General features: G+C 38.8%; 1 protein-coding gene across 2 annotated transcripts in view; it reads right to left on the bottom strand.

The window, feature by feature from the left end:
• Positions 1 to 1,858: 1,858 nt before the first annotated feature.
• Positions 1,859 to 18,614, bottom strand: part of top3b (DNA topoisomerase III beta) — a 51,412-nt gene continuing 34,656 nt past the window's right edge. For both annotated transcript variants that reach the window (XM_028824106.2, XM_028824107.2), the window contains 7 exons: positions 17,514 to 17,660; positions 17,038 to 17,211; positions 14,603 to 14,731; positions 7,827 to 7,976; positions 6,595 to 6,695; positions 3,944 to 4,145; positions 1,859 to 2,381 (listed from right to left, as the gene is read on the bottom strand). In XM_028824106.2, coding sequence (XP_028679939.2) covers positions 1,900 to 2,381; positions 3,944 to 4,145; positions 6,595 to 6,695; positions 7,827 to 7,976; positions 14,603 to 14,731; positions 17,038 to 17,211; positions 17,514 to 17,660 — 1,385 coding nt within the window. In that variant the 3' untranslated portion in view covers positions 1,859 to 1,899. The remainder of the gene's footprint in view (positions 2,382 to 3,943; positions 4,146 to 6,594; positions 6,696 to 7,826; positions 7,977 to 14,602; positions 14,732 to 17,037; positions 17,212 to 17,513; positions 17,661 to 18,614) is intronic.

Consider the following 18,614-nt stretch of genomic DNA (forward strand, 5'->3'; position numbering starts at 1 on the left):
AAACTGAAACTTGGCATTAAAGTGAGCAATTGTACCAGGTGTGTACCTGGCACCACCTCTCATTTCTTCAGTGTATAGCAGGAGCAATCCTGACAAGCTCCATTCCTTAGGTCTCATTCACGAAACGTGTGTGAATTAATAAAAACATTTGCGCGTAAAAGGCAATTTTACTAAAATCTTACAACAAATTCACAAGCCATGAGTAAAATCGACTTTTTCTTAATAAACCGAGGTTCATAAATACCAGTCAATTGTAAATTGTCAGGCACATGCATGTTGTTAGTTCATTAACATAATCCACACCCATCAACGCCCCAAATCTTACCATACAAGGAAGTTCTGCCTGTCACACATGCTCAGGCTCTTCAAGCACTGGCTGTGGGTCAGGTTCACTTGGTATATTACAGGTATTCTAAGGACATCCCTCCTTGGTTGCTATATTGTGTTAAACACAGCAGGCTAATATTACTTTGCTCACCTTTTCAGGTGAATATAAAAGAGTGCCATCCTTTGTATCCAACCACAGCCATTGTGCCTTCAAAATTCCATTGGTATGCTCAACAACAGTCTGCACTGTTGTGTATGCATTATTTTAAGACCATTCGAGTGGCATCAGTAGATTGTTTAGAGGTGTCAATGGGTAACCCCTGTCCTTTATGGATATAAATAGCCTATTTATAACTCTCAAATAAATACAAATTTAATCTATAGGAGTAATAGTTACTGTTACCGAGAAGCCGGTCATCTTGCACAGCTTCTTGTTCCAGACACGTGCCAACAGAACTGTGATGCAGAATGAAACTGTCGTGTGTACCACTGGACCATTGGGCAACAATTTTGAGCAGCACATACTTTGCATCATATAGAAGCTGAACATCGATAGAATGGAAGTGTTTGCTATACATATAGAAATACGATTGGATGGAGCTATGATTCGTACATTTGTGCAGTCTATTGCACCAATGACTCTGGGTCACAATTTCCCACTGAAATGTCCCAATAGCCAAACAGCCAAATGTGTCGACAGGACTTACAGTTGTACAGGTATGGCACGGCTTCTTGTTGTTGCTCTTTTCAGAATAGGATTGATAACAGTGCATAAATGCACCAAAATGGTTTCTTATCCTCACATTTGTGCAAGATAGGAAATTAATTAGTTGTGAGGTGGTGCACATGGGGGACTTCCCAGGACAAGCACAGAGCTGCACAAACACTACATAACCACAGCACATTGAAAATAATCACAAAAATACCACAATGTTCCACAAAAAAGCTGGAGGGGGATCATATTCTTGAATCGTTAGTACTGCTAACGGCGGAGTGGTGGCTCTGAGGCTAGGGATCCGCACTGGCAATCGGAAGGTTGCCGGTTCGAATCCCGTAAATGCCAATAGGGACTCTGCTCTGTTGGGCCTTTGAGCAAGGCCCTTACCCTGCAATTGCTGAGTGCTTTGAGTAGTGAGAAAAGCACTATATAAATGCAAAGAATTATTATTATTGCTACACCACTGCTTTAACCATAAGAGAGTTTGCACCCATTTTCTAAAAAAATATAACTAACTTCTGTTCACTCTTGCAATATTACATTTTGAAATTCTGTCAGTCTTTTATTGAGAGATCTGTATTGTTTCGTTCAAGGAATTTAAATCTCTTTAGTTCAAGGTACTAGTAGCTTTTATGTTTTTGGAAATATTTAAATCCACATTATAATATTGTAGAAAATCTAGGAGGGCACTTTAACAAGTTTCGATTCAAATAGATGATATGGGCAGAGTGTCACCAAGCTACTCTGCGTGTGTTAACATACTATATATTTAGATTCAAGTATCGTAAAAAAATAAATAAATAAATAAAACTGTACTGACTCCGTCAATCCTGATTTATTTATAACAGAATATCCTACACAAAGTAAGCAGCTAAAGCAGCCATTTTATCTTTGGGCTTCTTCAAACCACCTCTTCCACCTGGACGTCGCCCTCTCCCACGTCCTCGTCCTTGCCGCCGACCTTGTCCTCCCCTGTGCATGGGGTGCTTCATAGCAGCATGCTTCAGTTCGACCAGGTCCTGGAAGACTGGGTCACAGAAGACACAACCTGTGTGCTGGGTCTCATCGCCTGGGAGAGGCGACTTTGCTTTATTGAAGTCAACTATGACTAACGAGGCTTCACAGGATTCGCAACAGTCTGAAGACACACGTACCTTGTGGGCATTCTCAAAAAAGTGTACCACCACATTACACTTGTTGCAGGCCATTTTCCACTTGGGACCAGAAGTGGTGTCAAAAGTCATCACTCCATGCTCACATTCCACACACTGTCCAATTCCCAAATTGTTTAGAGAATGCTGGCATGTGGGATGTGTGCATTCATTGCACCCCATACCTGAAAAATATCAATGAGGAACAAAAAATGTAAAGCACATTTATATACACATAAAAGGAAGCAGGAATTTGTCCTAGTGTGTATATAAACACAGGGAACTCCAGCTTCTGTATTATATATTACCTGAAGAAGGGGCCTGAGTTGCCTTGAAAGCTTGCATATCTTTTTAGTTAGCCAATAAAAGGTGTCATTTTGCTTGACTTTTCTCTATATTCATAATGGCTAACACAGTACAACACCCTAGTTCTGCAGGCACTACAAAGAATTTAAAGCAAAAGGTATCGAGTGATCAATCTTAAAATTACTAAGCATTTTATGAGAAGCCTGACAGAAAATTGCTTTCTATAACAACTTCATCTTCTCAAAGTGATTTTTTTGAGTTATAAAACAGTATAATCAGTTTTGAAAAATAGTTTTCAATGACAAAGTTCCACATAAAGGGATTTGGCATTTAATGCCTTAAAAAATCAATTTGCTGCCACCTTGTGGACAAGAAGAAGTGCATCAAGTTTGTTTCACTAGTCAGTATATCTGCAGTAATTAGATACAAATCATAATAAATTAATTCTTGTAAAAATTAGAATGTCCATATTTATGGATAACCTGATATTATAGGAGGGAACAGGACAGCACAATTAGATTTTTGGATAATGAACGGATGTTAGCCCTGTTGGTGGTAAACATGGTCTAACTCAACAACACAGAATCCTGGAGCTCACTTATAAATTAACCAAGCCTAGTTAAACTTAAGTTAATTAAAGCAGATACAAAAAGAATCTTTAGACAACAGTCCAGTTTTCTAAAAAGGATAGTCATTACATCCTGGCATTACTGTACAGGATACTATAGTCAGCCCACTATATTCTTGTATTTTATTCTTTGCCTATTCACTGTGATTGTTCCCAAGTATATTGGTATGTCCAAATGCAATATTACATATCACTTAAGATATTCTATCCATGAAAACAGAATATATACAAGTACATGTATATGTACATGTAACTTTACCAGGGAGAAAAATGATTTGGAATTTTATAATAAAATAATAATAAAAAAAAAAAAAATCGCTGCTACCTTGTGGACATAATGAGGAACATCAGGCTTATTTCACTATATAACATATACAGGTAATAGAGACCATCAATGGATGCGACTTTTTAAATTGTGTCAGAACTTTGTAAAATACTAAACTTAACACAGAGCCGTCAATTGTTACACTCAAAGGATAAAGCAGGGTGTTTTTACAGTATAATGTATATAGGCAATAGTAAATGTACACCTTTGTTATAGAAAAGACCCTCAAAGGATGTGACTGGTTTAAATTGTATCACAACTGGGTAAAATATTAAACTTAAAACACAGCCATCAATTGTTACACCCTGAGAATAAAGTAGGGTATTACAAACCTAAGATTCATTTCAACCTCAGAGCAATGTTTTTGAAGTAATTTTTTTCTGACAGTCTCTGTAAACTGTACTAAAATCATAATAAACAAAAACCTTCTACTGCATAAATTTATTTAAAAAGCTGGATAAATTTTGAGTATAGGCTGAAATTGCTACCTTTCTTCATGTCTCTGAAGGGTGGATTGCTGTAACAGTATGGACAGAGTGGATAACTTTTGCCCCTTGATCCAGATGACCACAGTACTAGCTCAAATTCATCCAATGGGCAGCGCAGTTCCTTGTAAAGCTTTATTGCTCCATTTTGTGGCAAACTGTATGTTTCATCACAATGAGAACAGTGTAGCCTGCTGGGTTTGGCCTGCTCAAAAAAAAAAAAAAAGAAGATGATCTGCAATATTTGGTGTTTCTAGTTATATAAAAAGAAATAAAATATTGTGACTTTGTGAAATATTATTAAATAAGTAAAAATCATCCATGATATGTCAGATAATTATACATACTTGCATCAAGAAATCTCTCTATATATAAAAGGAAATCCTGGAATGGAAAGCAAATGCAAGGCTACGATACGTGATAATCTCGAAAGACATTTAAAAGACCCGCGAGACCAAGGAGACTTGCCACGGTGCGTCTCGCGGGGACCGTAAACATGAGACTTGGTGCCAAGAGATTGTCCCAGGGCCGCAGCAAAAAGGACAGCGGCTGTTAAGGCTTTAAAGAGATCGAAGGGCAGCACGACAGCAGCTATAACCCCCTCCCTCCTCCTCCGAACGCGAGCAGCGTTGTACATCCTGCAAGAAAGAATTCAAACACGCCCGGGGCCAGTAATAACAGACAGTTATTGCTTTTACAACGTCACGCAAGACCAGGCAGTGAGCCATCATTTAAAACAAGTCAACAGACCTCTAAGTTGTTGGATTGCTTTTGGAAGGCAAGCATCATGTGCTCCGAGCTCTTAAAACAATGACATGCGACAGGCAGAAGAGGCAGCTAGCAAGCAGCAAAAAGACAGCAAATGATCCAAAGGCATATCCTTAGCGTACGTTCAGCCGCAACACCCTTCACAACACGAGCAGTATTATACGTCTGGGAAGAAAGAGATGTAACCATGTGCCGGGCAAGAAATAAAGGAACAAGTATTGTTTTTACAAAAGTTTTTAAAGTAAAAGTGAAAATAATGCATATGTAACAATTCACAAGAAAATAACAATCTCTTTAAATTGTAGATTGCCTGCCTAAGGTAAAGTCATCCCTGATGAATGGGGACGTGGGAATGAGGGGTTCTTTCATTGGATTAGCGCTATTTCAGATGTGGAATGGCAAAATGGGGGAGGCAGCTTGAATGAGGTCTCCAGGACTTAAAACAAATCCGAATCATATTATGTGATATCATCTAATGTGAAATTCTACTCTGTACTTCTAGAATTTTTATTTTTATTCTGTATTGAGGATTTATTCTGTTCTATGTATTGTACTGTATGGCTCAGAATTAAAAGACAATGAGTAAAATGACAAACTAGAACTTCATAACGACGTTTACAAACGTTGACGCTAAACACATGCAGAGCAGGTTAGAGACTATGAAACCAGTGAAATTAGAAAGGCTCAAAAAAAAAACAACAACAAAAAAAAAAAAACGGCGCTATACACATGTGGAGAAAGTGAAAGGATATGAAAATAGGAAAATTAGAAAATATTAAAAAAAAGAAAGTAAAGATCACAGTAGCGCAAACAAACAAACTGCCTCATTTAACTATGCACCAGTCTAACTTTGGTTTTGCACAATAATTACTACACTATTGCACCTTAACACTTAATTCTACTTTATTCACATAATTTTACTTATTTATTATGTTCTACTATACTATTATCTTTCAATCTATGACTTTTTGTTAATCTAACTGATATTCTTCTAACTTTGCACAGTTTTTGATAAGCGGATCAGGATGCATTTCACTGCGTGTTGTCCTGTATAACTATGCATGTGACAAATAAAGAATCTTGAGAATTTCAAAAACGGAGTTTACCGCACATGCATTTATTGGTTACTTTGTTCATGAATATATATTTATCTGTCTGCTTATTTAAAAAGCTACATTTACCCCAGGAGTCAAAAACGTTCTGTCTAGCCCTTGCACAAAAACCTAGACAAAAGCTGGGGTATCACCTTGGTAACCCCATGTACCTTTGGAACTGTGAGAGGAAAATAGCACGACTTTACAGACAGGAGTCCAATGCAGAACTCTACTTACTTTTTTACTTTGTAAAAAAAAATATTAACTGCTGATGATATAGATTGTTTTGTCTGTGCTGAAAGTCCAAACAGAGAAACCTGTCCTGACCTCATTAAAAAGATTCAGCATATTGGGACTTGCAAGATTACAAATATTGTTTTTACAGAAGTTCTGAAATAAAAGTGAAACTAATGAAATAGCAACAATTCAAAGAAAAAAAAATCCACCATGTTTTTCTACAAACGCATTTCACTTGAATTTTTCTCCCTATCAGAACCTGATCAAATTTCCTTGAATACACAAACAAGCAAGGGAAAGATAAAGTTGCCACGAAGTCTCAAAAAAATCATTTCTCTCTCACCCCAAGTCACGCTGCTTCATATGCTGTGTTTCCCACAAGAAAACATGGATTTTGTTGGAATTTCACACCCTGCTATCTGCAAAGTATACAAGTCTTTCTAGAACTACACAACTAGTATTAAGTGAATTTTTTTGTAGCCACTCCAGATTTGTAACACATATAATATTTTCTTTAGACAATGAAATTAAGCTAAAATGTTTGTAAGTGCTCACCTGGATGTATTTCATGAAACGGTGACACTTTCCACAGCGTGAGAGTGGCTTTCCTGTTGCAGCAATCGGAGAAAAGGAGACCTCCATCAATTCATCCAACCCTAAGGAAAGTGAAAGAAGCAGTACATCTTATCAATAGCAGTGATGATATAAGATATTAAAGGACATTTCATTTACATATCAAATTTATAAAGGTCAAGGACTGTTCTTAACAGTGCAGGTAACAAAGTATAAATGTTACAGAGAATGTAACATTCTCCTTAAAGATGCAAAACTAACCAATAATTTATCACTGAAAACAGCGGCACTGTACTCTACACAGATGTTTCAAACACTGACCCTTTTATTTTACACTGCTGCTAAAGAGTTTTACATATCTTGTAAATGGGAGAGCACTGCACAAGCTGTTCACAGAAAGTGGTGGGTAAATATGTTATGCTCCATGCAGTTCACTGTGGCACAGGTGAATTTCACCACAAAAACAAACATTGCAAATGATGAAATAAAGCGTGAATGTATTGTGTTCAGCCCTACACACCACCTGTTAGTAGGACATCATAGCAAAAGACAAAATGAATGACAAGCAGGGTGAGATCACAAACATCCTCCCTGATTAAAGCCCAGATTTACAGTTGCATATGCACCTGTTATTGTATGCTGAAAGTCCTGCTTTCTATTCCAGTGCATCTCAAAAGCCCTACCCAACGCTTTAATTTAGTCTCATGTCAACCCCATATATTGCAAACATAATAACTTCCATCCATTGCTGCCTCTGTAGTCACAACCTTTAGGTCACAAGTGTAAATTACTGCACAAGTTGGAATTCAACTCACCCAACTGGCTTTATCTTAGGGTCAACTTTAACTTGTACTTTGAGATACAAAACACAAAATCTTGTGTACAATTATCAGACAACATCTCAAGATAATGAGGTAAATTGTGGATGATTTATGCATAAACTTATGTATGCCAAAATTTAACCAGATGCATGTTTCTGTTGATTTGAAAAATATATTTTTTGTCCTTCATCTTGATTTTTGTAATATGACTAGTATTAAGCTTCTGCAAATGTAAAACCAAAATATTTCAATTAAACAGATGATTTCCTTAAAATCAATAAGAATTGTCCTTGTAAATAGAGATAATGTGGTAGCCAATAATGTGGCTCACTTTATGCAGTTGTACAACACAAGGAAAAAGAAATCAGTGATGGCCAAAGAGAAGGTGTTTACCTGCAATAGAATCCACAAAATAATGAAATTTTCTCTTAAAGATGTCAAGAGTAAACTGCAGGACTTGCTTAAAGTTGGCCTTTCCCTGAGCAATCAGATTCAACTGTTTCTCTACTGCACTTCGGATAGTAGGCAGCACCAATTCCGCATCTGAGAAGGCAAGAAATATAGCAATCTTTCTCACTTAATCATATTTCATACGATGCCTGATGCCAAACCATATAAAAGGAGATTTACAAAGAAAACAAAAATATGAAGCAAAGAAATGCAAGATAAGGAAAATACTAAATAAATCACAAATTAAATTCCCCATAAAATAATTTCAAAGGAAGAAAACATACATATGAAGAAATTCCCTACATCATGTAGGCACTGGAAGGAATGTTTATCTAAGACATCAAGGGATATGGAAGCAGTACATAAGCTTTGGGAAATGCTATGTGGTTTACCTAGGAAAACAAATGTTCTTAGAAAAAGTTCACAAGGAGACCAAGGTCCATTATATCAGTAATCAAAATAAGCAGGCATTTTAAGATGTTATATCAGTAATCAAAATAAGCAGGCATTTTAAGATGTAATTTTCCATTCAAGCATAACGGATCCACTCATTGTACTTTAATCGCTGCTCACATACTTAAAGCAGCACATGCCAATGAGCTCCTAAACAAGCTTCAGCTTGCTACCCAGAATGCAAGGATTCTTAAGTAAAAACTCTTTCCTAGAACAGCATATTTGAAGAAGACTTTACAAAAATAATGAACCTCACATATCTCCAGTTTAATTAATGAGAGGCCTTGTAGACAATCTAAACTCACAAATTTCTGTCTGTAATTTAATGAGTTTTGATTCATTGTTATTTTCCTTTATTAATTTATATTACCTTCCATTTTAGGCCTGATTTGAAAAGAAAAAGTATTTTAGGAGTACCTCTGTGTTCTTGCATTATACTGGGTATACAAAGATGCCAGGAAGCTGTTCTGCATTTTCTTCTTATTAATTATTCTCACAGTGTTCCTGAATTTTAAATGTTTATCAGCACATTGAAGACAGGCATACAGAACATGCTGTAGTATTCATTACATTTTATGTTTTAATTTTTTGATTTCATAGAGCACAATAGAGAAAAGCCAAGCAAAATTACACCTTTTATTGGCTAACTAAAAAGATTACAATATGCAAGCTTTCGAGGCAACTCAGGCCCTTCTTCAGGCAAGATGTAATACAGAAATTGGAGTTCCCTGTGTTTATATACACACTCTAGGACAAGAAACAACATTGGTAAATCTTTAAATGAGAAATTTTAAATGTAAAAAATTAATAGATTCATTCAGGCTAGGGTTAATTTAACAAGAGAGAGAACAATGTATGGTCAAGATCTTTGGATAAGACAACTGTCCAACAAAGTCTTTGTTTGTTTGTAATGAGTTTTTCAAAACAATGTGGATCTGTAGACAGGTTGTCTGTCATTCTGAGAGATGTAAACAATCCTCATATCTGGCCATAAAACTCTTGTCTTTATTCAAGCCATGTTGAGTAAAGCCAAGCAAAATGACACCTTTTATTGGCTAACTAGAAAGATTACAATATGCAAGCTTTCGAGGCAACTCAGGCCCCTTCTTCAGGCAAGATGTAATCCATGTTCAAGCCATGTTGTAATGCTCTCCGACTCAGATTGTGTTTTTTCCACCCTGCCTGGATAAATACACGTATAGCCGGCAGGATATTTTATCTATCGGTTTACGGAGCGAGAGTTGCTCGACCTCCGAGTTTCTCCGCGTCCACAACATTCCGGACGACATCGCACGAACACCGGGCTCTCCGTGGATTACAATCCCAGCTTCGAGGAGCCGGCGGCGGCGCAAAGAACGTAAACAAAAGAGGGGGTGCCGAGGCGGCGTGCTAGTGAGGCTAAGGAAGCAGCCACACAAACCACCGCTTCCAAGCATTTTCTCCTCAAATGTGAGGTCGCTGGCAAACAAACTGGACGAGTGGCAGCTGCGGATTGCAACGGAAAAGATCATCAGGGACTGCTGCATATTGCTGATCACGGAGACGTGGCTTAATCCACTCATACCGGACACGGCGATCGAGATAGCAGGCCACACAGCACACCGGCAAGACAGGACAGAGCAATCCGGTAAGAAGAGAGGAGGGGGGCTGTGCATTTATGTGAACAATAGCTGGTGCACAAATTCCACCATAGTCACCAGACACTGCTCTCCAGACGTGGAGTTTATGACAATTAAATGCAGACCCATATACCTCCCCCGTGAATTCAATGCTATACTGCTAACTGCTGTGTACATAGCACCTGATGCTAATGCTAACTCGGCTCTGGGGCTTTTGCATGACACCATCAGCAGTAAACAGAGCAAGTATCCTGAGGCTGTTCACATCATTTCTGGGGACTTTAATCATGTAGATCTGAAAGCAGTTCTCCCTCAATTCCATCAACACATAAAGTGTGCAACCAGGGGAGTAAAAACACTGGACAAGTTGTACACAAACATCAGACAGGCCTATAGGGCTAAACCCCTAGCACACCTTGGCCAGTCTGATCATACATCTCTGCTTCTAATCCCTGCATATACTCCCCTCAGGAAACAAGCTCCCATTATGACCAGGACTGTTACCATATGGCCCGAGGAGGCCTCCCAACAGTTGCAGGACTGCTTCCAGAGAACCGATTGGGAGGTTTTCTATCACCAAGACTTGGAGTACCACACTACTGCAGTCCTGGATTACATCAGGTTCTGCACGGACAACGTCACCAGGGACAGACGCATAAGGATTTATCCTAACAGGAAGCCCTGGATGACGAGGGATGTCCAGAGTCTGCTGAAAGCTAGGAATACTGCTTTCAGGTCTGGGGATGGGGCTCTTTACAGTGTAGCCAGAGCGAACCTGAAGAGAGGCATCCGAGAGGCCAAGGCAGCATACAGAAGGAGGATAGAAGATCATCTGAGGAGTAACAACACCAGGCAGGTGTGGCGGGGTGTCCAGCACATCACCGGCTACAAATCCAGCAACTCCTTGGCTGCTGAGGGAGACGCTTCTCTGGCAGAGGAGCTGAACATCTTCTTTGCCCGCTTTGAGGCGACACCAACAGCAGCTCCATCACAACAGCCTGTTCACAACAGCAATTTACTCACAGTGGAAGTGTGTGAGGTGAGGCGGGTGATGAGGAAAGTGAACCCGAGGAAGGCTGCAGGACCCGACGGTGTGGCTGGACGGGTGCTGAAAGACTGTGCAGATCAACTGGCCGGAATCTTCACCAGGATTTTCAACCAGTCCCTGTCCCAGGCCACTGTCCCATCCTGCCTCAAGTCCTCAATCATTGTTCCGCTGCCAAAAAAATCCAACATGAACAGTCTGAATGATTTCCACCCAGTGGCACTCACATCTGTCATCATGAAGTGCTTTGAGAAACTGGTGCGGAGTCATATCATCGCCTGCCTGCCAGCAGACCTGGACCCATTTCAGTTTGCTTACAAAGCAAAGAGATCCACGGAGGATGCTGTGGCCACAGCCCTTCATGCTGCCCTGACCCACCTGGAGCAGCAGGGGAGTTACGCCAGACTGCTCTTTGTAGACTTCAGCTCGGCGTTTAACACCATCCTCCCACAACGACTGGTGTCCAAACTGGCAGATCTGGGACTTCCATCACTCACCTGCAGTTGGATACTGGACTTCCTGTCGGGTCGCTCCCAGAGGGTCAGGCTGGGTCTCCACACATCCACTGCTCTCAGCCTCAACACCGGGACGCCGCAGGGTTGTGTGCTCAGCCCGCTCCTCTACACCCTCTACACATATGACTGTGTCCCCACTCACCATAGCAACAAGATTATAAAGTTTGCGGATGACACGACGGTGGTCGGACTCATCTCGGGCAAGGAGGGTGAGCTAGCATACAGGGACGAGGTGGAGCGACTGTCAGAGTGGTGCACAGTCAATAACCTGCTCCTCAACAACAAAAAAACAAAGGAGCTTGTTATTGACTTTAGGAAAAACAAAACTGACATCCAGCCACTCACCATTGGCGGGGCATGTGTGGAGAGGGTCCCGGTGTTCAGGTTTCTGGGTATGGAGCTGGAGGATGACCTGACCTGGAGTGCCAACACCAAGGAGCTGCTAAAGAAGGCACAGCAGAGACTGTACTTTCTGAGAATTCTCAGAAAGAACCACCTCCCAAAAAATCTGCTCCTTGCTTTTTATCATTGTTCCATTGAGAGTGTGCTCACGTACGGACTGTGTGTGTGGTACGGCAGTTGCACTTCCTCAGAAAAGAAAGCGCTACACAGGGTCGTCAGGATAGCGGAGAGAACAATTGGTTGTACCCTCCCCACTCTGGAACAAATCTACACCTCCCGAAGCCGCAAAAAAGCAATAGACATTTTGCAGGACTCATCACATCCCGGTCATTGCCTCTTCCAGCTTTTGCCATCGGGCAAGAGATACAGAGCTATGAAAACTAGGACAAACCGCCTTAAAAACAGCTTTTATCCGAAAGCAATCATGGCCCTGAACTCAAAATAAAACTGCTCTATATTATTCTTCCAATGTGCAATATATACCTTAGGTCAACAAGTGCAATTTGTATATTTATTACTATTCGGTTTGTTATTATATTCTGTCTTTTTGTCATTTTAACCCTTATTCCTCACACTGAGTTGATTGCACCTTCAATTTCGTTGTTCCTTTGTAAAAGTGACAATGACAATAAAGATCTATCTATCTCTATCTAATGTTTTAAATTTTAGCATGAGTTTAACTTCCCATTCTTTTCTCTGTTGCTGTGTTTTGAAGGTGCCCATAAGCACTGTGACTTTAAAGTCCCTCTCACAGTGTCCATGGCTGTTGAAGTGGGCCGCTACAGGAACATCTGTGTTGCCATGTTTAATGTGGAACCTGTGTAAATTCATTCTCTGGCGGAGTGTTTGTCCACTTTCTCCCACATAGAGTGCAGTGTCAGGACATTTCATGCAGAGAATTAGGTAGACTACATTAGATGATCTACAGGAAAATGATCCCTTTATGTGATGTTCAAGTCGGCAGTGTGGTATAACTATACGGTCTGTATCATAAATGTCTGCACATGTTTTGCATCTTTTCTGTAGGCATGGAGATGTGCCATTTTCTGTTGGTTCACTTTGGGAGCTTCGGACAATTAGTTGCTGAAGGTTTGGTGGTTGTCTGTATGCCAGGATGGGAGGTTCAGGAAATACATTTTTCAGTGTTTGGTCATTGTTTAGTATTGGCTGAAGTTCTTTTATAATTTTTCAAAGTGTTTCAAGATGTGGGTTATAGGTGACAACAATGGGGATGCGGGAGAAACTGGACAAACACTCCGCCAGAGAATGAATTTACACAGGTTCCACATTAAACATGGCAACACAGATGTTCCTGTAGCGGCCCACTTCAACAGCCATGGACACTGTGAGAGGGACTTTAAAGTCACAGTGCTTATGGGCAACTTCAAAACACAGCAAGAGAGAAAAGAATGGGAAGTTAAACTCATGCTAAAATTTAATACATTACAACATGGCTTGAATAAAAACAAGAGTTTTATGGCCAGATATGAGGATTGTTTACATCTCTCAGAATGATTGACAACCTGTCTACAGATCCACATTGTTTTGAAAAACTCATTACAAACTTCAAAAGACTTTGGTGGACAGTTATCTTATCCAGAGATCTTGACCATACATTGTTCTCTCTCTTGTTAAATTAACCCTAGCCTGAATGAATCTATTAATTTTTTACATTTAAAATTTCTCATTTAAAGATTTACCAATGTTGTTTCTTGTCCTAGAGTGTGTATATAAACACAGGGAACTCTAGTTTCTATATTACATCTTGCCTGAAGAAGGGGCCTGAGTTGCCTCGAAAGCTTGCATATTGTAATCTTTTTAGCTAGCCAATAAAAGGTGTCATTTTGCTAGGCTTTTCTCTACATTCATAATGGCTAACACGGTGCAACACCCTAGTACTTTACAGCACAATAAAAAAGTCATAATTTTAAAACATGCAGAAAATAAGGATCTATACATTCAAATAAATTGGAGAAGTGTTTGTGTTAAAAGGACGGACTCTAGGAAACAGACCATAATAGACAGAGTGATAGGCTGACCACTTTTCAAAAAGATAGAAGTTGCATCCAGAAAATTATGGAACGAAATTACAAGTTATTCATAGAAAAAAAAGTGAATTATTTATACCATTACAAACAATACAATGAATTCAGATGGCAATATATCTGTGATTACATCAAGTGGCTTGAAAAGTTAAAACCAAGGGTACTTGACCTCAGAGGTGCAGATTTGTCCCAAGTCTTACAACTATTACAAAAACACAGTGTCAAAAGGGGAAACCTTTTTCTACCTTCATTGTGCAATTCTAATACATTGGAAACAGCCTTTTCTTAGACTGAATGTACATCTAAAAAGGTCCTAATCCTGACTGCCACAATAACTGCTTATTAGTGTCTAGCTATAATCACCCAAATTACAACAGGATCACATAAAGATTGATATTTCTTACATTACAAGCATCATAAAGTAAAGAGCAGCATTCTACAAGCATAAGCTTGAATGTCATGTTGAACGAAACACACAATTAATGTCACATATTTTAATGGAAGTGTGATTTAAAGGGTTACAGAATTAAAAGTAATGTGTATTTTTAAAGTATCCATGCTGAATACTTGGGTGTGGTCAGTTTACATTCTTATGACATTTCTTGTGTCTCTTTTGTTATCAAATCTATTGCTTACTTACCTATTTTATAATAGCCGTGGACAAGAACAATCCCCAGGTTGGTTGGTTTCAACCTACGCCCACTTTCAACAGTCACATAATTCCTCTGGCAGATATTGTTAATATGTACTGGGATGCTGGCATCAGTACCTGGAAATAAATAAATAGGTTGATAGATAGATTTCTTAAACACTTACCCTCAAGGTATAGAGTATAGAATATTGAGTGATATGTGATTTGGCAGTTTGTTTAGGCACCACAATTGAAACTGTATACATGGGTAGAGCCATTCAAAGATGGTGCCGACTGGTGTGGCTGGCCGTCTGCTCATCTCTCTACTCTATGTTTTAACTTTGTTTTTATATTTTAGTTTATCCCAACGGCCACTGTCCTATGATTGTGAGTCTTTACTAAACATATTTTCTGGCTTGCTTTCCTCTCAATTTTCATCTCCTGGTTAGATTTTTTTGTGAACCTCCACCTTTGTTTTATTCATCTCCTGACTTCTTCACCTGGACGCCGGTGTTCACCTGTATCAGTGAGTTGAATGTCCCTCGGAGACGCAAACGCACCCGCCGCTGTCGTGGGAAAAGAGCCGGAATTGCTGTTAAACGACGACGACTCAAGTCCCAGAGCTTTGATTCCTGATGCCTGCGAGTCATCTATGACCCATCTTCTCCTGCTCAGGACTCCATCACTGGTTCATGGGCGCTGGACACCGGATTTAATTTCTCCATTTCAAAACAGCATCACTTTTCCTTGGCATGCAATCGAGTAGTAAACACTGCTAATCTTCGCACACTCACTCATGCTCATCCTGCAACGAGCTATTCTACCTCAATCAAGGCTGCTCTCTTGAACGTGAGATCAGTGTCTAATAAAACTTTTATTCTGCAAGACTTTACTACCTCAAATAATCTGGATTTCTTCTTAATCACTGAGACTTGGATTTTAAATGGGGACTCTTCTTGTTTTACTGACAGGACTCCACACTGCTCGCGCTTTTTAAATTCTTCTATTATATCTGATTTTAAAACCATTTTCTCTAGTCTTTATGTGCATGACCAAAATAATGGTATCGATGAGTCTGTTGTAAAATTTAATTCTTCCTATAAAACGATTTTAGACTCAATTGCTCCGCCCAAGATACGCAGTAATAAGCGTAGAACTGCTCCCTGGCTTAATGAAAATACACGATCACTGCGCCGTGCCTGTTGAACTGCTGAACGGTGTTGGAAAAAAGATGGACTGATTGTCTCTAAACAGATTTTTTAGGACTTCTCTTTTCAATTTCCAGGCCAAAGTTAAGATAATGAAACAAAACTTCTTTGCCGATTTAGTATCCCGTCACTCAAAGAATCCTAGGGTCTTATTAAATTCAATTAATGCGGCTATTCACCCCAACTCTGCAATGGGATCAAATAGCATTGTTCATTCATGTGACCAGTTTCTATTATTCTTTGTCTGCAAAATCGATACTATCCGCCGTGGCATTGTTCAAACGGGCTATGAACTTTCTACTGTTAATCATGACATTGTCTTAGAATCCTTTGATCTAGTCTCACTTTCACAGCTAAAAAGAACTATTGACACCCTTAAACCAGCCCCCAGTCCTCTGGATATTGTACCACCATGTCTCTTAGTGGAAGCCTTTGATGTGTTGGGCCCACCCTTATTAGCCATCATCAATGATTTTATTAGTTCAGGAGTTGTGCCCTCAGTTGGTTTGGAAAGTCGCCTTCAAATATGGGAAGTATTCACAAGAATATGAATGTTGTTTTCATAGCAGGTAAGGGGGGCGGGGCCATCTCCTACTGGTGGTAGTTATAAAGTAGAGTGGAGGTGAACAACATGCCTCGAAATGACAGAGTCTGAGAAACAGGCTTTACAGGAACATGATCGAGAGAGGAAGTACTGGACAAGACAGGCCTTTTTTTTGGGTGTACCAATGAAAAGTGTAGGAAGAAACACTGATGGTACATGTACGGTAAGAGATATCAAATATTTTAAAATGTATTATATTACCTGTAATCAACAGGTAATGTAGTTAGTATTAAAATAAAAAGTCAACTGCTTGTGCAAAATCTTGCTTTGTAACAAATATGGCCAAAATATAGACACTGTTGGATTCTGCAGAACAATGTTTCTCAGTATGTGTAATATGACACAACGTAACACATACAATCTATTACGTTTACAATAGCTTAATCTAATATTTAATAAAACTCACATTAAAGTAACAATTACAACTATAATACAGATGTAGCAAATGAATAAAATGCTTTGTTAACCAACTGTAAAAAATCCATTACTTGCAATAAGCAGTCATATTTTATTTATTCCCTACTGATATGTATGTTTTCAATAGTTGGAGTTAAAGTTCGTAAGACTAACACCGTCTGTCAATACCATTTAGTACTGTTTGACACTGGCAAAACTAATTTGGACTTTCTTACCAATTCCATGTTTCTCCATTAATGATATTAGCTCTGCCTCTGTCAAATAATCTGGAGGATTAGTTTGTTTCTCCAACAGCTTCACTTCATCTAGTACAAATACCTCCCCTCTTTCACAGCTTGGAAGGCTCTCCTCCTTAGCTATGCTCTGCCAGGGCATGACCTCTGTGAAACCTGTAACAAATACATGTTTTAGCAGTTGCTATTCACTGTGACCCATTCTAAAAAACAATAAAAAGTATTAAATGTAACAAAAATAATAGAAAAGATGTCCATAAAACTCAAAAAGATGTTCATTTTGAAAAGAATGTTTACTATTAATCATGCTAGAGTTTCTACAAGGAGAAATGACTAATGTTCCAGTCTCTACTGTAACATTAGGTTTTTGTGCTCACATGTTCATTTCATCTATACCACCCCCATTTAGCAAAGTCATACAAATGGACTGCATGAGGACAAAAATAATAAATTCTTACCTGCAGATAGCAATGTTTTTCCGGTGCAGGTGAAATTCTCACTACTAATACTGAAGGCAATACTGGTTTGGAGGTATTTGCAATCATAACTCACAGTTGCTATGAAATGCCTTGTTATATACTCGTACAGTCTCCAGCCATCGCTTCCTAAAAAATACAATGGTGCCAAAAAAATAGTACATTTAAAGAAACTTATAATTCCCTAGAACAACACTGGGAAAACTCAGGATATTACAGGAATAAAGTAACCACCAAAGTCAGGTTCAGAAAAAATAATTTTCTAATTTTAAAACAAAGATTCGTCCATCCATTTATTTTCTGAACCCACTTTTTCCATTACAAAGAAACAGGAAGCAAAACACCATCATGCATAATACAGGAACCCAACTACAATGGACAAGATGCTACTCCATTAAGCAGGAAAGCACAAAACAAACAGGCTAGCTTATAACAGACTCATTTAAAGTTGCTAATTAGCCTAAAATGTACATTTTTAGGATGTGGAAGGAAAAACAAGTATACAAAGAAATTCTACAGACACGGAGTGACCGAGCCTACAATTCAACTCGGGTCCTTGAAGCTGTGACAGAACCAAGCCTTATTGTTTAGCATATAGTATCAACAGATTTGACAAAACATTCAAATCTAAAGTAACAGTCACTAGAAGACAATGTAGAACGCAGTCTTTAATACAACAGTCATAAAACATTTCCTCACAATAATGAAATTCAGAACTTTGAAATTTACAACTTTGTCTTTTTAGGCAAGTTTCTAATTATGCAAAACTGGTTTCCCCAAAATAATGCCTTCACTTTGTCATTATGGGTTATTATGTATAGATCGATGAGGAAACATGCAAATTTATCTATTTAAAATTAAATCGACAAATCTGATGGGGTCTGAATACTTTCTAAATCTGATGTAAATACTAGAGTGATACACTATCACAAAAGTAATGTTTAATGTAAATTTATTCTGTGTGATAGGAAATATGTGAATTGGAATGTCAGGTGATCTTATCAGTAAAACAGTATCAAGAAAATCAATCTGCAGTTGTGTTGCTTGTTGTATAGCTCCTTTTATTAGTATGTCACACTGCAT

Source organism: Erpetoichthys calabaricus, chromosome 18 (assembly GCF_900747795.2).
Source record: "Erpetoichthys calabaricus chromosome 18, fErpCal1.3, whole genome shotgun sequence".
NCBI classification, from domain to species: domain Eukaryota; kingdom Metazoa; phylum Chordata; class Cladistia; order Polypteriformes; family Polypteridae; genus Erpetoichthys; species Erpetoichthys calabaricus.